We start from the raw sequence: 23,492 nt of genomic DNA on the forward strand, positions 1-23,492 counted from the left end.
AATGCCTGTTTACCTTTGCACCTGGATATTTTAGGGACCGGTGAGGTTTGAAAGATTTTAGTTTAAAACAAGAGTAAAAGCCTCTTCACATTCATAGAGGCATTTGGGTGGGATATTTCACAGAGACAAAATAAATCTTTCATTCAGTCAGACTGAAATAGCATAAACATTTAAATAATTTAGATGAATACTAGACAAAATATCTTAATAAATATATATGTGGGTCAATTTCGTAGGAAAAGTGCGCGTGGAGTGAACTGGAGCATCGCTGCAGGGTTACTATGGTGACGTTGCGTCCTTCCGTCCCTGCTTCACTCATATAAAGCCTTTGAGAGGAGAACCCCAGCAGAAAAGCCAAAGGCAGTGCTGTAGTTTATCAGTCGGTTGGCATTAGTTCTTTCATCGTTATATTAGTGTTGGACCTTCTTTACAGAGTCTAGTCTTCAAAATTTCATTCACTCAGTTTTAGGAAGGAAGAGCAAACGTCGCACCTGCCCTCGGGAGTAGTTTGGTGCACCGGGGCAGGCGCTGTACCATGCGATACCTTTACAGTCACTGAGAGACTACGAGAGGTGTTTTCACTCCAGAGGCATCACTGAAAGAACAGTCTCTGTCATATCAGCGGGAACTATACGCATTTAAACTATACGGGAACAAGTTAACCGTTCACCGAGAGAAATAACAGTACTTGGACTATAACAGCCTCATCCAAATAGGCTAGTGACAGCTGATTACACGGAATATGCTTATTTTATCGGACGAAATGACCTCTGTTCAAACCTCAGTCAAAGGCTTCTTTACTTTTCAGCTGCTTCTCAGTTTCTTCTCAAGGGGTAAGTGCGAGCTTTTTGTCATATTTTCTGCGCGTAAAGTGAAACTGCAGGCGATCTTTGTCTTTCCATGGCTGCTGTTTTACAGATGCGGTTTGAAGTTCTGTTCACTTTATGTAAATGGATGAAAACAAATGTGGATGTAATGATAAAAACATGTTAGTATTGTGCTAGAATAACAGCCTACATCTGATGCCATTGAATTACTAGTCAACTGTTTATTGATAGTTCTGATGATTTTCATTCTAGAAAATATATTGCAATATGTTCGGTTCGGTCGTGAGTTTATTGCACTTTTCAAACTATTCCGACTATAATTACTGAAGAAGAGACCATAATGAAAATCATTGAGACATATTAAATGGATGGGAACACATATGTTGACACAATGATGTCTTTTGATGCAGTAATGACATTTTACAGCGTTTTTGTACTAGAAAAAAATATACATAGCTTATCCGAAGGCATTAAATTTAGTAATTACATAAATATTAATATATATAGAAATATTAAAATGTCATATTTTTTTCTCTCATTCTTTAAAGGTAACCTACTTTGATGTCATTGGCAATGTTTCTCAAAACCGAATGTGCTGCCTATATTACACTTTAGTAGTACTTTAATAGTACTACATTTTGGGGATCTTATGTGCCAAATGCATTGTTAGAACCCATTTTGGGGTCCCATAATTTATCTATTTAGGCAGCTCACTGGGTTTCAAGACCCAGTCATCAGTGGTCTCTGGCACTAAATGAAATGTTCAATTAGAAAGCAGGAGGTGATCTCTCCCTGCTGGGGCTTAAATCCTTTTACTGACGTTTGCTCATTTTTCTGGGGACCCCAATCATTCCAGGGACCCCCAGTTGCTGCCACAGCTAACGATGGAAGAACAGTTGGGCAGTGGGCACTTCTTGAATTCCTCCATTGTCTGGGACTAGTTCGTTATTATAAGTCATTATTTACTTATTCCAAGAATGAACACACATTGTGTTTGAAATATCAGGTGTGTTTTTGATAACATTCAAAACAGTTTATTGTGAATGGGTAGTATGGGCACATCTCCAGTTCCAGTGTTGTTCTCCAGTTTGACAAGAGAATATGTGTTTATAAGAGAAAGTGTATTGTTGACTCTGGCTGCTTGGACTTCTGGCTGCATCTCCTTATAAACAAGATAGATAGCAGAAGATGGATGCCATTGTTCATTGTGACATAGTAGTTGTACACTACAGATACAGGTCTTCCTCCTGCTATCCAAACAAACAGCAGCACTCACTCTGATCCAAACAGAGGAAATACTGCTCCCCCCCATGACTTTTTGGGTCTTCAAGCTTTGTCTACAAGGTCTCCAAGTAGATTTCCTTCGCTATCCTCGCGCAAAGCGTGGGAAAGACACATGAAGGAAGCGGATGGAGAGGCAGGAGGCACCCTGGAATTGTTCTGGCAGTAGAGGTCACGGAAATGTGACACGCTACCTGAGTAAAGATTCCTTCCCCAGACTTCTTGCTTGCTCCTCTACTCCAAATGTGTGTCAGTCCCCCCCCACCTCAAGACAATGGTAGAGCGGAAGAGCATGCCATTATATTTCATATGTTAGGAGTGTATGGTTAATCCATTAGACAAAAATTGGCCATGAAGACATTAGGCGTATCCCATTTTTGGTAGTCACTGTGATTATTACATTTAAGACCAATTTTGTAAGCTGAATTGTGTTAATTTATCCATGTGGTGCAACTATATAAGGTGTTGTCTTATATGTCACATGATTTCTTAAGAATTAAAAATTCAGTAGAAACTGTTACATTGGAAATCCGAATGAGTCAGAGCCAATAGTCAAACTCAGCACTAGATCTATAAATCGGACTTTAGAGAAGTGAAACACAATTTTACTTGGCTGTTAGAAGTAACTTATTTATAGGAATGAGAAGGATTAAGGATAAAATCTGTTTTAAGTAAGAGAAATATCCAATAATGCTGCTCTGTAGAGAGAGATATAAGACATCTTGAAATGATCCAGATATTGCCCAGGGCTGTTTTCAAATTTTGCTGAACCATTTAAAGGTTAAAATACTCCAGGAATTTTACAAATCTGAGAACCCTCTGTACTGCATTACTTTCCAGAAGTCACTGAATACGTGCTAGCCAACTCGTACTTGCCCCTTTAACATCACAGCTTTGCATTAATACAACATTTAATTACTGACTTGACAAATTAGGTCTGTTTCACATTGTATGCATAAGAAGCACGTAAGCAGAGCATAACTGCAGGCTCTCTTTGTGCGTCTGGAAACGTTTATGCTGCATAACAGAGATATGGCTGTAAACAGAAAACAAAATGATATCTGATATCTTGATAACAGACATAAATTTTAAAATGGTTATGAGGAGTTGGCCATTGAAAACTATTACAAACTTAAAAGTTGTTAAATTATATTTGCATGAGCAAGTTGAACCACATTTTAATTCAAATTATAATGAATCTACACGGAACATAACCTACAGTTTGCAACATGTGCATCAAGCCTGACAGACATTTTTCTCAAACAGTGGAGTAGTTATTTATGTTGCTTAATAAAAGCCTACTGTATATTGCAGATGATTTAATTTGTATTCTGCTAAGTTCAGTGCACTATTTATAGTCAAAATAGGTTCAGTACTGAATCTGTACTTGCACCTTGCTATGCAGAGCTAACTCAAGCAGTGTAAATACAGTAAGCTATTAATATGGGTGACATATATAGTTATTTGAACATGTTCTATACAAAATAGTGCATGGTTTAAACTTGCTTAGTGTGATGTCTTTCTGGATTACATTTTATTTTCCAGGCTCAGGAAGAACCATAATGTTCTTTCTGAACAGCCGTTCAACAGCAGTGCATGTTGGGAGGAATACAGTAGGTAGGGGTCAGCCAAGTGCAATTCAAGCTCATCCACTCAGCGGTGGGGTGGCACGCAAGTACAGACTGTGCGCAGACATTCTTCTTTCTTTCTCTCTTTTATAATTTCTGGCTTGCTCGCTTGCTTTTGTATGCATTTGCAGAGATATAACAATATTTCAGCATCCACACCAACGGATTAGTAATGTTCTGGTTTATAAGCACACACTGCAGTTATGTCATCTGCCACTTTAAATGATTTTGATTGGCTGTCAATGATTTTATCATTCATCAGCTGGAAAAAAAATGTTGTCATCCCTATTCTAATGAAATAGATTTTAAAAACGTTATACTCATAGTTATTATCCTTAGTGTGCACAGTCAGACAACCAAAGAACCTCAGGCGGTGTGCTTTGGAGACATTTATGTACCATTTTTAATCATGGGTTATTTCCTCTAAGTTATCTTTTCTCTTTGACACACTAGTCTCTTTGCAGGCCATGATGGCTGTTCATGGTGCGTTATATTGCAATTTCAAGGAGAATCTCCAGCATGGAGTATAGCACAGTCCCCTGAGCTGCAGAACATATTGTGGAAGCTTACAGTATGTGATTCAGATCCACTTACAGCATTCTTCATATTCCATGGTTTCAATATTTGGTCAAATAGGCTATGACCAAAATTACCACGCAGCCTCGCCAGCTGTTCTTTGTTTAATTTACCATCTTATTTCATTTTTCATACAAGTTGTGTTTATGTGTTGGGTTTTCGACTCTACTATCCAAAGACCAATCCAGGAACTAATAAAATCTGCATTCTCCATTGCTGTTGTCTTAACCTTACGGCTTGGCAGGGAGCAGTAGTTGTAGCAAAGGGACTTGCAACAAGAGAACACTTCAATGAATGAGAAGGCAGGCAGCACAGTTGGAGGTGTAGTAGCAACTTTTTTGGAGTGTGGTCTCTAATTTTGTTTAAGAGTTTCTCTTCAGTCTGCCATCAGCTCCCTGAACATCTCGTGGATTTGTTTTACTGTTGTTTGTGTGGCAGACTGGACCATCATTAATTATGTAAAAGGTGTGTAACTAGAAACAGAATAACCACCATCAAACTACCATATGAATTGTAGTAAATTTACAAGCAGACATACAATTTGTTTTATAGCTCTCAGGAATACTTGATTTAAATGTTTTCATTTTGATTATCCTACTTGTGCTCATTTCAGGCTTGTATCACTATGCTATCTCATTCTTCTCAAGTAACAACAACAACAACAATACTTACATTTAAATTAATAATTTGGTACATTGCATTTATTATGTTCATACATGTTTTTACATTGTACTTATACCTGCATGTAATTACATCTGTAATTATTTTATGCAATTTCATTTATAATTAAACTGGTGACCAATCCCTTACACCTTAACCCACCCTTAAACCAACCCATAACACTAAACCTGTCCCTAACCTTACCAGTATCCCACCTCAAGAGCAGCAGAAGTGTTGTCTAATAGAAGAATATGTGTTTAGAACACAATATGTATTGTACTGTACTTATTTTTTGAAATAAGTACATAGTAGTTAAGGCCACTTAATACAAAGTGAGACCCAGCTTACTGTACATTGCCAGACATATTCCATGATTTATGATATAAACTATATAGATGACATTATTGGGGAAATTGTACAGTCACAGTATCTCTTGTCATAATATATCAGCTTATATAGCCAAATATACACATTCAATTTCTGTCTTGCAAAATTCAAGTATTTATGGAGTTTTACATGTCCCAGAAGGGTACTTTTTCTACTTCCAAAAAGACAGGAAAGAAATTAATGTGCGATTGGTCGCGTGCAACAGTTGCCTGACGTTTTGGTTCTGTGCCCATGGACACGCTTACTATTGTTTTACGTTATTTTTATTTATTAAGAAGCCTTCGTTGCTTGTAAAGCTTTGAAATCACAATGGATACTGTGGCAAGGTTAAATGATTAATAAATTTCTATTGTTGTGTAAGCCCAAAAAAAATTACCCCTGCCCCGTCCTCAGAGACTGCTTTACCGGCACTGTGCATCACATGGGTGGACAGGAAGCACAGGCAGTCTTGTACCAGCCACAGAGTAGGGAATTCCGCATATTATGACCAACGCTTACTGGGCAGCGACAGGATTTCCTCTCTACAAAAGACAGTGCACAAGTAAATTGAATTACATCTGTAAAAAAAAAAAAAATCAAACTAAAGCATCGTCTGACTTCATAAGTTCCAGCTTTTTAACATCCACCAGGGACCAATGACACGTTATGTTTGCTGAACAGTTTGTGGTCAAAATTTTTGCAACACAATGCTGATATTATTTATAGTTCTCCAGAAGTCAGCTTTCCACGAAAGCCCACACATCATTTCAGTTTAATTTCGGTGTTTTTGTCTTTCATCTCATTCAACATTTAAACCTATCATCTTTTGTGCAGGCTCCTCTGCTCTCCTGGACATGAACCTTCTCTTGTTCTTCCTCACAAATCTACAAACATCAATTAGCACGCCTGACTGACTGATTGCATGATTGTAGGAGGTCAGAAGGAGCGCAGCCTTTGACAGTGACATGTCTTTTATATGTTCCCAAGAGAGGCACGTAGGCTAATCATGCTGAATATGGCAACCCACGTAGCATCAGCGCTGTGTTTTTTCCATTCATCCATGGTTGTCGTTTATTTTTAATATGCTTTAATGGAAACCAGGTCCCAGGCCCTTGAAGCACCACAACAAGCCTCATTTTTGGCATTTTTCAGTCTCTGTGCTGGAGGAATGCAGTACACAGCTGGCGGAGAGGGGGCGAGGTGTCGCTCTGAGGTCAGCACAGGGCAGACATCAGGGGCAGGTGGGGGTCTGTGTGCTGTGGGAATACGTGGGTGTACAGGGACAGAGACAGGAGGTTTTTATGAGAAAGTACTCTTCTTAAGTGGGCTGCTGGGGGCCCCTGCTGAACAGGGCAGCTGTGAAGACAGCGAGAGTTGTTGGGTTTTATAGGATGTGATTCACTGGTCGTGTTTGCATGCAGGCGTACATCTGCGAACGAGGCTTCGAGGGAAAATAAGAATATGTGGATGTCAGCAGGAATCAATAATTCTCATAAAAACTTATTTGGTATCAGACCAAAGCTTCTGTGTGGTAAGCAAGCATTTCCGAGCGGTCAAATCCAGTTTGACTCACTCTAACTAATATCCCTCTGTTGTACAGTGTGAACCGCATCTTCTTGTAACTATGATGTAATGGATTAAGATGTACACTGTTTCTAGAACATCCTGACTCATAAAACGTGGACAAAATGTACAACATATGAGTTTAGGAAATTTAATGGTGAATGGTGTTGGTCGGAGACAGGGGGTGGACCTGCAAAGTTACTGTCTTTGACAAAGTTTGGTCAGCGGCTTTTTGTCATGATTTATGAAAGACACCAACATCACAGCAAAGACATTTTTAATGTGTTTTTAATTTCATGTATAAACGTAAATCTACAAATCAAATCTGTCTAAATATCTACAGAACAGATTTGTAGTGCAATAAGTGAGTCACCATAGGGGAGGGTATTTTTTTGAGTAGGACATCTGCGGTTATGTCTGGTTATGTCTCATCTGGTCAGAGGGTAGTATCAAGCTGGTAGAGGTGTGTACTTTGCGTGAAAAGCTCTAGTTACATCCGCTCCCCTTAACTAACCTTGGACTGTGAAACAACAATGATGTTGAAACATACTGAGAGGAAGTTCATATTAAGTGGCAGTGTTGGTGTAGTAAGTTCATTCTGTGAATGCAGCTGTTTTTAAGTCATGTGGGGGAAAAAAACTATACATGAGTAATAGAACATGACTTTCATCATTTATTAGTAAGTGTGTTTTATCAGAAAGAGAGAGAGAAAGTAATATGGGTGTAGATGAGAAGAAAATGAAAAGTGAGGATATCTGCAAATGCATAAAAAAAAATCAATGAAAAATTGAACCTGTCCACACAAAACATGTTTTTGCATTCCACTTAACTACTTTTAATTGCTTTTTTTATCCAAATGTGCACTAGATGGATATCTTTTATCTTTGCATCACTTTTTTAAAGTCTCACGCATGAGCGTTGTGCTTTTAGGACTGTAAAACTGGTGATCTGCATTTTGATGTTGGTCCACTAGTTAGACCAGCTTGGAACAGAATCAAAGTTCGTGCTGATCTAAGATTGTATTTTTCACAGGGGATATTTCCCAGAAGGCTGTTCTTATAACAAAAAAATTCAAAATAAAATTTTTTTGCCTGGCAACACAAATAACCTGCATTACAGTGCCACAACAGAAAGCGTTCAGGGAGTAAGTTCAAAAGAAGGAAATCACTTGTGAGATGAATGTCACTCGTCCTGGGCAGCAGAGGGAATGATACTGTTTCCTGTCCCGAGTGTGCTCATGGCTCCTATCATCAGCTTTACCTGGCCCCAGACCAGCAGTGAACCTTCACTGTAATAATAGCACACAGAAGAGATCTCGAGAGATCCGAGGAAAATGAAGCTCTTCATCAGAGTATAAAAAGGTGGCATTATGCAGAGGGCAGAAAATAGGGACTGATTGATGTCAAGGATGTGTTTAAGGACATCGGATTCATTTGGGATCTGCCTTGTTCTCTCACACACATGCTGACAGAGGTGACCCCTCCATGGGGGGCACAGCTGTACCTCTGGCCTCCCTCCTCTGATCTAGAATATATACACATGCTCAAACGCACTGTTTCCACATCTCTGCCAGCTCAAACCTGTCCAGCACAGACAGTCCAGCTCAACATGGGAGCGGAAAGGCTATTGCTTAACATTCTGAATCAGAGTCTCCAAATTACACTGTAATGATCTTGTACTTCCTAGAGTGTTCCATTTGTGGTTTGCTTAACCACAGTTTAAAAAGAAAAGTGACGTGACATACAGCCAAGTATGGTGACCCATACTCAGAATTTGTGCTCTGCATTTAACCCATCCAAAGTGTGTGCACACACACATACACACACACACACACACACACACACACGGAGCAGTGGGCAGCCATTTATGCTGTGGCACCCAGGAGCAGTTGGGGGTTCAGTGCCTTGCTCAAGGAAACCTCAGTCGTGGTATTGTCGGTCCGAGACTCGAACCCACAACCTTAGGGTAAGGAGTCAAACTCTCTAACCATTAGGCCACAACTTCCCCATTTAGCATTGTGCTCGTATTACAATTCACCAGAAATGACTGTAATGCACATCTTCAAAAAGATGACATTAACTTGAAAACCTGGAAACTTGTTGCGGTGTTACTATTTTCAAGGCTATCAATTTGACCACATTGTGGCTTTTGTGGGATGCACTTGCAATGTTAGTGTGTCACTGATTGTGTGTTTTGCTATATTGTGTTTTCTGTAGGGTTGGTAGAGGGATCTCATCTGCCTGATCCACAGCTGCTTCCTACTGGAGACACACACCTTCGGGATGTGGGTGGCAATCTCACACTCATCTGCAGGTACTGTGTCTATCTCACACAAACACTAAATCTAGAATATGCTAATTTTATTATTTTATTGATATTATACAATTAAGCATTCCAGTATTCAGACAAAATAGATTTAAACTCAATTTAGAATAGCATAAAACTACCAAATTATTTTAAATACCTCTTTTAAAACCATCTAATCAGAAATAATTTATTTTATGTTTCACAGAAGAAAGTTATACAGATTTGGAACATAGTAAATGAGTAAATGACAAAATGTATATTTCTTTGTAAACTATCTCTTTAATTCTGTATAAGCACTTGGGTGGCAGCCGCTGTGTATCCAAGCACACAGATCTCACACCATAACTCTTTAAAACGAAACTCATTTGCTTTTGGTTTGACATGGGATGAGAGGCTCTCAGAAAGCAATGTTGTACCAAAATAGCAATGTCATTCAGATGTAGCGGAAAGAGAAGGGGACGGGGGACTTCTGAAACATACACATAGACTCTGAGAGAGCATTCCATGCATTCATTCCAGGAATGCTGACCCTGAAGAATCTTAACTAATGCAACGCTTCCCTAGAAGGCCGTGTGAGCCAGAAGCAGATACTGCCTTTGGCTCTGGACAGAGATTGCATGACCCATCAATCTAGATGCAGCAGCAGTATGTGAGATATGTCTGATTCTCCACTGGGGTCCTTAAAATGTGCCCTTTTAAAAAAACAAACACTGTTTGTAACATTTGAAGGCTTCCATTCAATAAATACCTGTTCCCATGTGAAAGTGGGACACTAACAGACTTTAAAACTTTCAGAAATAAACCCTTCTGAGAATATGGATGAAGAATCTGACATGCTCTCAGAGTAAAAAACGAATTTTCAGTCATTCAGAAAGAGCTCTTGTAGCATTTAAAACAAATGTAATCAGGAACCGCAGAAGCATCAGTCAGTGAAGGATTTGTTTTAAACTGGTCTTTCTATAAACCCTCTTTATGCTTAATTCTAAAGTTATGCTCAGGATGCCAATCAAAAACATCTGCTGTTGATTCATTTCAGTTACTTTTAGAATTGCGTTTGTAGGCTGCAGAATGTGGTTGTATGTGGTTGGTTGTGTAATTTTCCTGATTTTGATCTGTAAAATATGACATGAATAACTAAAAATCAAATGTTATAGTGGTAGATACTCACTGTAATGATTACTTAATCTGGCATAAACCAACTTGGCTATGAAATTATCTTTATTGTTGCTGATGTTTTGTTTTTATGGCTTACATTAGAGGATCAACTTTCCTGCACTGGATGCTGGCTAACAGAGATGTGTCATCGGTACGGATTGAGCCATGTGAGGAGAGAATGCACAAGCACTGCAGCAAGCTGGTCATACACAACCTGAGTCACAATGACACTGGCTTCTACACATGCAGTTACCAAAAGTCTAGCAATCATGAGGTGTCCACATATCTTTTCGTTAAAGGTAAGATAATTAGAATACTTATTAATGTTTTAGCATAGACCCAGAGATTGTACAAAATTGGTTTAGTAAAATAAAACATCTCTTTAGAAGTTTCTATTTATTTTATTTTTTTACTTGTGTACATCAGTGTTATTGGTTACAAATGATCCCTACAGTATAAACCAAGGAACTTGGCCCTTTCCTTCCAATTAATTGCCACAAGAGATTTTGAGGTCTCTCTGTGTAAAACAGGAACTGGAAAAACTCCAAGCCTTTAGAAAAGCTTGAGATTTAAAAAAGAAATGAAGTAATGAGAAACTTCACCTCATTGTAGACCTGACTGAAACAAAGCCATAAACCTGTTACCCAGGCAATGGCGCTTGTAACTATGCAGCTATGACTGCGCTCACTTAGACGATTTGAATCACTGGCAACTGGACCATATCTGCAAGACAGAACCTAGCTGTCAAAAGACTAGGAAATAGAAAATCAGTGACACAGAAAAGGAAGGATTTTATTTTAAGCTGGATGTCTTTAGAAATGGAAACAGAGTTTGATTGTTCTGGAAGCCTGGTCTTTGATAATTTCCTGTTTGGGCTTCTGCTTAGAGTCTTCCTGTACCTCCCGACAACTGCGTGTTAACATTTTAAGCAATAGTTTTTTTTTTTTTAATGTCCCTCAAAAGATATTGTAATAATAAATTGAATTGTAATAACATTTCACAATATTTAGCCTCGCTTTTAATCAAATAAATTCAGCCTTGGCGAGCATAAGAGACTTGTTTTAAAAAAATCTTATCAACCCTACACTTTTGAATGGTAGGGTATGTCCAAAACAGCTGATCTGCAGTTTATCTATAGCAAAAGACAGTGATAACTTTAGCTGTGAAAATGGCAACAAAGCTCACCAAGTCTCTGGCTCACCAACTGTTTTGTTAAGCAGACCATCTCCAACTGCGGCCTGCTGTATATATAGCCAATTAAGTACCCGATAGTCCCCTGGTTCATCTCACTATGTGATTCCACTGTTTATGCGAGATAAGTTTGTTCAAAAAATATATTTTATTACATGAACACTGTCAGCACACAGAAGATCTTGTTTGTTTAATCACGGCAATCTCGCAGCATAGCTGTAGAGTAACATCCCCTCCTGCCAAGCGGCAAGCCTGTGTAGCAGTTTGCTGTATAAAGAGAAAAATTATCTGACTTTATCTGGGATATTTAATTGCTCCTCTAGGCTGGATGTCTAGGTATTGCCTGAAGTTTAAGAATTCATTGATAAAAGATTAAATACTTATAAAAATGCAATTTAAAATCATAAGTGAATTAATGAATTATGGTGTTTGTGATCGGTAAATTAGCTTTGTGCTCTGCAAACTGTTATTATTTTGTGCTTACTGTATTATTTTATTCATTTTAAATCATAGATCACAATCATCCATTTGTGGAGGCTCACAGTGTAGCACAACCGCTTTATGCATATCGGGAGGAACGTTTTTTAGTGGTCCCATGCAGAACAACATCCCCGAATCAACATGTTATCCTTGAGACTGTGAGTATTTTTTTATGTTAACAGCACTGTTTTCAAACCCACTTCATGTAAAAATATTCACATTTAATTTATGGCCACATGCAGACAAGGTGAATATTTTAACTGCTTTCCAATCAAAAAAAGACTATAATATTAAAAAAAGACTAACATTTACAAAAAAATCCTACATTGACAAATAATGCCTGGGCGTTTCTTGCACCCATCAAAGCATGTGTATACAGATAGAGATAGTGTGCCATAAGCTCTGGGAAGCTCAAGAAGGCCTAAGGAGTCACTCTGTCTGCTTCCTGTAAGAACAGGAAGGTAGCGTTGTACTGTTGTTTTTCACTCAAAATAGAAACTCAGGTTATAAATAAAACAACTTTTTTAAGCATCACGTCCATGAAGATTAGGTTAGGGAAACAAAAAATCCTCTAATGTTTTATTTAATTTTATTATGTATACTAGTAAGCAACTTATATGTGAAAATAGAGTTTTTCCACAATGGCCATGTAGTGGGTCTATGGTCATTTCTCACAGTTCTTTGCTATGGATAAACACTTCTAAGCCAGATGGCACAGATAGTAATGTAACCTTCCAATGGCCATGTAGTGGGTCTATGGTCATTTCTCACAGTTCTTTGCTATGGATAAACACTTCTAAGCCAGATGGCACAGATAGTAATGTAACCTTCCTGCCATTGGAAGATCTGTGGCATTCGTCCTTCCTGTTTCCTTCCTTCCCTTCTTTCCTAGCAGGGCACTTGGACTCCGAACAAACAAAAGAAGCGAAATTGAGTATACAACTTGCATGATCAGTTTCACACAGACAAACTCAGCCCTGTTTTCCTCATTACTGGATGGGCTACTAATCATAAGTTGAAAAAACTGTCACCTTATAAGAAAATGTGTTAAATAAATTCTCTCCTCTTGCTCTTCAGATGAATAATCCTATGACAGATCATGTAAAAAGTAGGATGGAGTGGGATCCAAAGAGAGGTTTCAAGATTCCCTTGAAACCTTTTGACAGCTACCAAATGATTACGTGTATTACCAGTGTGGATGACAAACAATTTTCATCAGTCTACATGCTCTTAAGGATAAGTGAGTCATTTTAATTAAGGAGAAAATCCCAGTTACGCAATTACCTTTTGAAATCTGTCATTTAAAATTACAAAAGCTTTTTTCATGACATAACCTGGATTCATGTTGGTACCTCCTGTTCTCTGTGCCTAGCGGCGGAGCTGGAAAACATTGGCATCAAACCAGAACGACCAAAAGTACTGGTCGGTGACACCCTGATCCTCAACTGCTCTGCAGAGACCACTTACAATGGCATAATTGATTTTAAGTGGCAGAACCCTAAGGGTCAGGTGAGTTATCAGGAGATGATAAGATGCTAAATGTGCTGGAGTTTTACCTAAAGCCATTCAGTATTATTAGATTAATGCTCAGATCTGCTACCTGATTTGAACTGGCATTATGTCAAATTCGGCCTGACATCCTCTGAACTTTCTCTCTGTGCTTTCAGATCAATCAAGAAATGAAAAAGAATAGGGTCATATCTGGTAAAACCGTCATGATGAGTAATGCATTAATCATGCCAAATGTGACAATGGAGGACAAGGGCACGTATGTGTGCATAGCATCAATTGAAGACAAAAAGCTTATTAATTCAACTAAAGTAACTGTATACGGTGAGGATGCAATGTTGTACCTCTACTTTAACAAACTTGTGCTTTTGTTAAAAAGTTTAATACATTTATTGGGTTTTGTTTTTCTGTTTGTCTCTACAGAGCATCCATTCCTCAATGCGACCCATAATAAACGCAAATTCATTTCTGCCATAGAGGGTAGAAAGGTGCAGTTTGAGCCACGGGTCAATGCCTTGCCAGCACCAGACAGAGTGTTGTGGTAAATTCATTAAAAAATAAATAAATGTTACTCAAACGCCATGAGACAAATTTAATGTGTAGCAACCATGTAAAAGTATTCCACTAGTAATGAATTTATTGTATGATCATTGTATTGATGGGGCCTTATTTTTTGGTATAGGTACAAAGATGGAGTTGCCATTTCAGAAAATTCCACGTGTTATGAGACAGCGGGCTACAGCCTCACCATAAAACAAGTGAGGCAGAAGGATGCTGGGATATTCACTATTGCTCTGTCAAACCAGGAGAGGGGTCTCTACAGAAACCTCAGCTACAGGCTGGAAGTCAGAGGTAATGCAGAAACCCTGTAATACGATCATCTGAGGGTTTTCTTTGCTTCAGGCAATACTGGATCAAAAAGTGCTGTCACAACTTAACATAAAACACAAATATAAATAGCTAATAGCACAAAATCAAATACTTTTAGTTGCATTTTAATTACATATCAATGAAACTAAACAGATTCTTTAGCAAATTTTGAATGTGTTGGGAGAAATCAAAGTAAGCAGATGAATTAATACCCTCGTCTCAGAAAGTTCTGGAATGTGCTGTCAGAGCTGTGATTTTCATAATGTGCTGCCCAGATATCCCCTTAATTTTTGGAAGCCTTCCATCCCACAATGTACACAACTATGATTGCCTTCTTTGGCCTAATATAAAATATTTATTTTAATGTGTCTCTGTCCTCAACCTGAACCAAAGTATATGACATCATTGCAGACCCAAAAGCAAAACCAAGAACCAAGGTCAAAAACAATGGAAACAGTGTTAAGAGATTTCTGGTTGCAATTGTTTTTGGGCATCATTCATCAAATCCTGAAATCTGCCTGATGCTAAATCTTCAAACATGCTGTTTTTCTCTGTCATGAGCACAGATGCTCTTCAATGAGACCCATAAAGGCAATATTGCTCCCTGAATATTATATTAGCCTGAATATTCTTACTCTTCCATTTTGGAGTTATGAGGTGAAAGTTTTTTAGTGTTAGCCAATGACCATTTAAATGACTGATGATATGTATGTCCATATGCACACAGTGAAGCCAAAGATCTTTGAGGAGGATGTGGCTCCAGGGGGCCCACAAGCTTACAAATATAATGAGGGGCACCAGCTCACCTGCACTGCATTTGGGATTCCCATGCCAAACATTACCTGGTTCTGGCAGCCGTGTGACACCAGCCCTGATCTTACAGAGTAAGTCAATAGTACTAAAAAAAAAAACTGATTCTTGTTACTGTTCATATTCAAATTTATATTGAATCAACAGGTCTTCTGTTTAGTATTTTACATCAGATAAAAGATTGCATTACTTCTAATCACATTTCATTGTGTCAAAAATTGTGACAAGGTCTGGTTTTTTTGTCATTTTCACAAACTTTGGTTTGTGGCTCCATAAGGAGTTCTACCCTACTACATGGAAGATCTCTTTTCTTGCTGAGGTGTTAAAGTCAATGATGAATGTCGGCCTTTACCCACAGCTCTCATTATTCAAATGAACTGCATCCGTTTCCTTGACATCGGTTCAAAATAAAGTATGCTTATTGATGAAAAATAGCCCCAGAGCTACATTTTGCAGTCATTGGCTCTGTAAATGTGAGGGCGATTTATTGTTCTCATTCCCCAAGCCTGCATTGTGCTTTAAGCAAGAGTACTGCAGTGTAAGTGCCAGCCTTTTAGTGAACCTTTATAAACGCTACAGATGCCCACTGAACTTAGCTGGTGTGTCATGACAAGATTTTCTCATAATTGAGAGTAATTATTTGTCAAGGGGTACTGCCAAATTTGCTACAAAAATACTTTGGGCTTTGTACCACAGTGCCAAAATACCATTTTGCCTCTTCTAAATATAATCAGCAATGGCAGTAAACACAACAGCTCATAATATAGATGGTGAGAAGACTTGATTTTCAACATCTAATGAGAGAGGTACATTGGAGGGTAATTGCAATGCCCTAGTTGGAAAAAAAAACAGAACCATTCTTTTTTTATTTTCAGTAAAATTAACTTATTGCTTGAGCAGTGACCAAAAAGAAAAATTAGCCATGTTCACACTGCCAGATTTGGGAGTTGTGGGAGTGAATCCCCTACATGATCATTTTTTATTTAATGTGCCATTAAGTGTCTGTAAAATCAGTGTTTTCAAGGGTCCCATGTTAGAGATATCTTTATTGCGCTCATGAAGGTGATCTCTCAGAAGTCTTCTTAATCAAGGGGCTGTGAGAAGTTATCAGTGATCCCTTGTTGACCATGGAGTTTCAGGCTCAGCCTTATCTCAGCCGGCCAGAGAGTGGGGGTGTTTCCTTTGAACAGTGACGCATGACTCAGCCCTTCCTGTCACGCTGCAGTTTCCTCTCTGACCTCGACTCTCATTAATCCGATTGTTCCTCTACTCAGATTGATGCAAAACAGGTCTTTGGTCTCCTGCCGGTTCAAAGCATAAAACACATGACTTGATACAAGGCCCTCAAATTCAGGAAAAAAAAAAAACATTCATTCATCAGGTTCCATGAAACCTTGTGTTTAACGGCAGAATATAAATGTATTTGAAAGACGTTAGCTAAAAAAGTTGGTGAAAGGGTATTCACTGAAATTTTATGACTGTACGCCTTGGTATTTCCTTGTGTACATCCTGCTTTGATGTCAAAAGGCAAAAACTTCCTCTGTAAACTTCAGAGCAGAAATATCATTCCTTATTACAAATGTTGGTTAAACAGTTAGGATTTCTCTAAATGTGTGTGTTTTTGTCTGATAGGTGCAAACCTTACACTGATCCTCTGCCTGTTGGAGATGTCACTGAATCGCACAACCATTATCCTCATAATTTGATTAAGGATGTGAGGAACAAGGTTGAATTATTAAAAAGTAAAAACAAGGTATGGATTACAGTATGTACAATTTTGTTATTTATTAGTAAAAGTTTTGCCTTCAAAAAAGATGCACTTATTTTTGTTCCCTTTATTAAGTTTTATGCATAAAGAAATGAGTATATTTTTGATAAAAAATGTTCAGATCACATACACTCACATGAGGTAAAAAGTAGCTGTTTTATTTTACATGGAGCAGGTTTCTTCGTGTTGAGATGACATGACCAGACAGAGGGTTACTTATTTTATTTTGGTAATAACTCTTGTTATTGCTCTCATAATGGGAATGCTGCATTGCTTCAGTGGTATTGGTAACTGAACATTTTGCATGATGCTACACCCACATAGCTCAGTGTCAGCATATTGTCATACTGTGTTGATGACTAAAATGTTGCTAACATAAAGAAAATACTGAGTGTACCTTTAAAAATGTAAAAGATTTGTTTGTTAAAAATATGCATTCTGACTGTAAATGGAATAATTAAGTGCAAATGTATTAGTTTAAATGTCTGACTTTTAAAACCAAAGCTTTTAAATAATGCAGAAACTGGGTTGCTAATCCAGATTAATGATACTTTCAGCTTCATTTTGGCCCAAAATAATTGACCTCAAAATACTACAGTTTATATGAAAAATGGTGATTTAGAAGTGAACGAGAAGAATCCAAATCTGATGTACAGCATACATCTGTCTTCCATTTAAAACTCATAAAGTCTATTGAACATTCACATTACTAAATTGTCCTTTTATAACTCATTTTGAGAAAATAGGTCTCAATGTAATGAAACCCTCAAAAAAAGCAACAATCAGCATTATGTTTCGAGACAGTGCATTCCACTTTAGTAGTCTTATTTGGCTGAAGTATCAATAGATTAGTGAAGAATGACATTCACTGTGTGCATGTGAGTGACTGTGTGTTCCCCCCTAATGGAACTGATAGCTGAGGCTCATTTAGCTCTGCTGTGAATTATGCTATGCTTCAGTCACCTTCAGTGGAAAACAGTGGCCACTAAACAGGGCAGCTGCTGCTTTGAGTGTTGCCCCAGGACAGAGTTTATACTGATAAATCAGTCCATCTTACTGAGCACACTGAAGCCAGTAAAATCCTCATAAACAGAAGTTTCTCCCAGGACTATTCATGCACTGAATGTTGTTTGTTTCAGGCCTGTTTTCAAACACATGAGATGACTTTAAATGCTATTTATGTACAGGGCAGTCATCGTGGTCTTTCCAATGTTGTAATCACATAAAAATGTGTGAAAAACCAGAGAGTTCCCAATGTCCCTGTTTTAATTTGACTGTATCCCTTCTGGGATGAATCCAGACTGCTACAGTATCCATAGTTGTTTGCTTAGACAGATCTCCAATGTCTGTCACTCCTTTGCTTGTGCTGCCAAATGTTACAGTGAACACTGCAGACATTTTGGAAAACATCCCATGAGGCCTTTATTACCAAAACCACTCACCCTAAACTTAATGAAGCACAGGTTTTCATTTGTAGCATTCCTCTACACTTCAGTTTGACTGTACACCAGGTCAAGCATGTATCCAACTGCAAATCATCAGCAAAAAGCTCTGAATTTGATATTTAGTCACCACCAAAAATATAAGCTTACAACAAGATTTTCCTTACTGCAAGATTTATGTGACACAGTATATTCTCACAGTAGGAATGTCATTCAAAACCAATCATGCCTGCCCTCCCCTGTGCTAGGAGGTTCGTTCTCACTATGGAATAGGTGTAAATTTTGTGGTTAGCTGTATTTAAAGGCTTTTGTGACAAATAGATGATGCATTGCAGGGATAAAGCACAGCGGTCAATGATAACAAGGCCCCATTTAACAGGGTGGGATTTGTTTAGGGTGAATTCCTTTCTGTCACCTCATATAAATTTTCCAGCAATGTGAATAACAGCCTGGTAAGAGTCCATCTGTGATGGTTCCTTGTAACCTTGTAAATAAGAAAAGGCAGTCACAGCAACTAAAAGACAAAATAGAAAGGTCACTCCGAATTTCTGACTACATCATTAGATTGAGAGAAAAGCAAAATGTCACTCAGGAAATTTGTCACTGAGTTTATCCAAAACATTGCATGAATAATGTGCATTCTATAATAAAATTACTTAACATAGAATAGAGGTATGTTTACGCTGAAAAGCATGCCAATTATGCGTCTTGTTTTTCAGGTATATTTTAGTGCAGTGTTGCCAGTTAAAATCAGCTACATGTAAGACTAAACAGCGACATTACAACAAGTCCACAGATTTACATTAAATGAGCTCCACACCTCATTTCTGTCTGTACAGCAGCGTAATGTTGTGTACAAAAGAAATCCTAACCTTTGTAAAAATTCTTTTCAGTTAAGTATAACTTTTCTACATCTTATATACAAAAAATTTAAATGCGTGTTGTTCAGAGCCAAAGCCATGCTTCTTATGTTTCAAATGCATCTTATAAACAGTCTGTGAACTCCAGGAAGTAAGCTGAAAAATTAGTATATTGCTCCAGAAATACACCCGGAGTGTTTCATACCTTTGATGTGACGGCCAGGAAAACAGATGTTGTTTGAAACTGAAAACAGAGCTCTGGAATCTGGTCTTTTGCCAAAAATCTGCATTATTATTATGTCTACATAGGCTATTAATGAGTTCCACTTGAATGGTGACAGTATTAAGCCTGGCATTTTAAATGTGTATCAGGAAATGACATGGAACACCTTCTGTGCTGTATTCTATGTGCTGCATTTGGCCTTAAAACTCCAGATGTGGTCTACTAAATGTGTGAGGCTGAGGAGTGTAAAAGGTCCAGTTGTACAGTAAATTAGTCCTGTGACCCGTCTGCTTACAGGAAATAAATGGTTTAAAGTTTAATGTCATAGGTACTGAGATGACATGATATTGTGTTATTCCTGTTAAAAGAATATTGTGCTATGTTTTCAAATCACTGGTTTACATTCCTAATGATCTTCATCCATTTGCTTAGACTGTAAGCATTCTGATGGTGGAAACAGCTACTGTGTCAGGGATCTACTCCTGTACAGCAAAGAATGAACTTGGGAACCGGACCATGAGAATCCCTTTCTATGTGTATAGTAAGTGGACCATTTTCATTTACTGAAAGTAAAAAATCCATTTTAAAAGATTTGTGGCAACTTGCTTCTGATTTAAATTTTGACAGTTTGTATCCAGATTTTATTTTCATATATATAAATAAATGCTGTACAACATTTTTTGGTTATCCTCACACTCATAATCATGCAGTATGTATTTAATCTTCACATATCTAATAATATTTCACAAATTCCATTTTTGTTTTGACTGCTAATAGTCTATTAACACTGTTTTATTACATGATGAATTCTGGCTGACTTGTAACTACTCTGGGAAGTTAACATGCGTTATGCTTATGATAGAGCAGAACTGAAACAGTTTTGCAGTGAAAAAAGTTCCTCACTCCAGGCAAAGGCTTGCAACTCCGCTCCCCGTTCTGCTTACATACTCTGGAAAGGACTGTGGTACTGGATTGCCAATCTGTGTTTTATAATGAATCACTGTTATATGTAGCTGAGCGGGGTCAAATGTGTCTGAAATGAGAAACCCATTCACTGAGTTACGTAATGTAGAGTGTGTCGGCTGTCAGAGTGCTCAAAGCTGCCTAGGTTAGAGTGATGAGAAAAAATGAGCTGGAATGAATAACAGCCGTGACTCGGGAAGCGTGAAAAATGAGAACTGTGCAATAAAAATGGAGACAGAAGATAAAATGGAGGATGTCAAGTGGCATGTCTCCAGAACAGAACAGAAAGCCCCAGAGAATATGCTGTGCTATGCAAGAGGTGAAGATGACTGTGTGCAGGAATGCTGGTCAGAGGGATGAAATAGTAAAAACAGCTGTCTCCTCTGGTGGGACGTATATTGCTGTGAATAAACAAGCGTTTTGCCGGCTCCCTGGAGGCCTGGCCTTAGCCTGGTTCCTATGGTCAGCCATCGCTGCCGCCATTCGCCAGCAACATGCTTCCAATTAGGAGTGATGAAACAGGAAATAACTGCAAATTTGACATTCCTGGCATGGCAGCGGACAGCTTTGTGTTTGTAGTGCAGGCCAGAGTACGGTGATCTCTTTCAGCAGTACATCTATAGCGTAATTTCAGGTCCCTCATGAGCCATATGTTTAGTGAGTTAGTCATGCTTTCTCTGATTGTCGATATACAGATTATGCATGAAAAGCACGCAATAAATGCATCATGTTGACTGACATGTTCAGTGAATTGTTCTTTTCCATCCTGCTTCTTAATGTCTTTATTTCTTTTACCTTCACTAGATCAGACACAGCCGCTTGAGATTGGGCCCTCGACAGCTGTTGCAGGAGATGACGTTACATTGACCTGCAGAGGCACAAGATACCTCTACGATAGGTTGCATTGGTTTGGTCCACAGGGCCACATAGTTCCCAAAGGCCAAGCAATTCTTCGGATCGAGCCCTACACCATATCTTTGTCCATCAAGTTGCCCAATGTCTCTAGAAACCACACACTGGGCTATGAATGCCGGGCTTTAAACATCAACTCCAATAAAATGGTCAATACAACATCTCTTTTGACTATTAATGGTGAGTTTGAACTACCAAGAACCAAAGAATTTTTTCTTTATGAAAGCATCAGCGTACATGATATGATGTAATGTAAGACCCAGCTTATGTTACTGATCAGTGAGAAACAAATGGCACCAATACAATAAAAGCAATACTAAAAATATTAGCCTGTATGGATGATTAACAATTAGTGTAATTAAATGCAATACAATACAATCAATTCTAAATATATATATATATATATATATATATATATAAATATATATATATATATATATATATATATATATATATATATATATATATTATTATAGAATAATGTAAAATAAATTAATATACATTTATAAAAAATTACATGTAATAAATATTAATATTGAGCATTAAGAGAATTACTGTTTTCATGACAATGAGGCACTTCTAATTTTCATTACTGTATTTAATTAATGTACTTTATGAAAATAATTTAGAATCAAATTCTAAATTATAGGATTACATTTATATATTAAATTAATGTTATGTTTTATGCATAAATATAAACTATGTATATATAAATTCTATATATATATATGTGTGTATATATATATATATATATATATATATATATATATATATATATATATATATATATAATCAAGTAATTTTATAGAAGTGTGGCATGTTAATGAGAAAAATGTATAACTCTCGTTGTCTAACACAGAGAGGAAAAGGCCCACACTGATGCAGAATCTGACCAATCAGGATGTGAACAGCAGCAGCACCCTGACTCTGGCCTGTTGGGCTGAGGGTGTGCCAGAACCCGATATCAAATGGTACAAAGACAAGACTCCTGTCACAGAGGGACCAGGTGAGAAAGCACTAAATGGATTTTTATGTGGTCACAGGTGATATCAGCTATTTTACAGTGACTTTAAATGTAGATCCTTCTGTCAGGGATTTGGATTTATTTTATATGTTGCATCTTTCAATAATGCTTTCAGGTATCACTCTAAAAGATGGCGTTCTGATCATTGAGAGGGTGAAGAAGGATGATGAGGGCATTTATGAATGCCATGCCAGCAATGATAGAGGGGAAGCAAAAACTAGTGCGGTCATTACTGTAGTGGGTGAGTAGCAACTCTTCACCTGCTTTTATTTCTTTATTCATCATTCATATTATCATAATTTTGCAAATTGTCCTGTTGTAGAACTGTCACTTCCTTTGTGAAGATGATTCAAAATCCCGTAAGCACTGATTTTCCGTATAGTAATGTAAACAGGACAGCCTTTTTTGGCCAAACTTTGAATAACTACTGAATGAGAACGCCAGACTAAGGCTGCCAGGAATACCATGCAAATTCCAGACTTTTATGATGGGGGTCTGGGAGTTAAAGTCAGGGTCCTCTCACAAGGGAGTTGACCTCTTCATAGGCTCAGAGGATATTCATTAATGACCAATGAGAAATGTCTTTAAAGAAGCAGGGGGTTTAATATGAACAAAATTCTTGTCTCTGCACTCCTCAAAACCAACTGCACTGCTTATCTCAGTAGTGGAATTCAGTTACACTGTATATCCTGTAAAAAACTAGCTTGACTTGATTCAGCAAACCTAAGCCAAACACATTCATTCAAGGAGAGCAGAGTGTGCCTTGAATTCTTTCTCCTTCCTCTTTTGGAAATCAAAATTCCTTTTGTTACATGTAGTATATGAACACGGAGTACATGATAAATGAGAACAAGTGAGCTTGATCCTATCCAGTGAAACGCTGCACTAATATTGTAGATCAGACTCAAATTTAGTGCAAAGGCAGAAAGCAGCACTGCATGACAAATCCAGTTTATTTGTTGTGAAATGTGGTTTTGTATTTGGTACACTTGGTATGTGATTACATGTACAAAAACATTGTGATGTGTAATATTTATTAGACAAAAGCATTGTGATGAATATGGTACAGATGGTTCT

The 23,492-nt window shown here is 37.8% G+C and overlaps 1 protein-coding gene across 2 annotated transcripts in view; it reads left to right on the plus strand.

The window, feature by feature from the left end:
- LOC109113326 (vascular endothelial growth factor receptor kdr-like) overlaps positions 1-23,492 on the plus strand; it is a 42,129-nt gene that overhangs the window by 2,816 nt on the left and 15,821 nt on the right. Inside the window, exons 1-15 of one of the 2 annotated variants that reach the window (XM_042738418.1) lie at positions 337-833; positions 9,118-9,214; positions 10,466-10,662; positions 12,068-12,192; positions 13,112-13,274; positions 13,407-13,543; positions 13,702-13,867; positions 13,967-14,084; positions 14,226-14,395; positions 15,141-15,297; positions 16,856-16,976; positions 19,949-20,057; positions 21,284-21,571; positions 22,251-22,397; positions 22,531-22,656. In XM_042738418.1, the coding sequence (XP_042594352.1) occupies positions 743-833; positions 9,118-9,214; positions 10,466-10,662; positions 12,068-12,192; positions 13,112-13,274; positions 13,407-13,543; positions 13,702-13,867; positions 13,967-14,084; positions 14,226-14,395; positions 15,141-15,297; positions 16,856-16,976; positions 19,949-20,057; positions 21,284-21,571; positions 22,251-22,397; positions 22,531-22,656 (2,212 nt within the window). In that variant the 5' untranslated portion in view covers positions 337-742. Of the gene's footprint in view, positions 1-336; positions 834-9,117; positions 9,215-10,465; positions 10,663-12,067; positions 12,193-13,111; positions 13,275-13,406; positions 13,544-13,701; positions 13,868-13,966; positions 14,085-14,225; positions 14,396-15,140; positions 15,298-16,855; positions 16,977-19,948; positions 20,058-21,283; positions 21,572-22,250; positions 22,398-22,530; positions 22,657-23,492 lie in introns of those variants that run through there. The other variant, XM_042738419.1, reaches the window with a different exon arrangement.

The sequence above is a fragment of the Cyprinus carpio genome, chromosome B14, assembly GCF_018340385.1.
Source record: "Cyprinus carpio isolate SPL01 chromosome B14, ASM1834038v1, whole genome shotgun sequence".
Classification (NCBI taxonomy): Eukaryota; Metazoa; Chordata; class Actinopteri; order Cypriniformes; family Cyprinidae; genus Cyprinus; species Cyprinus carpio.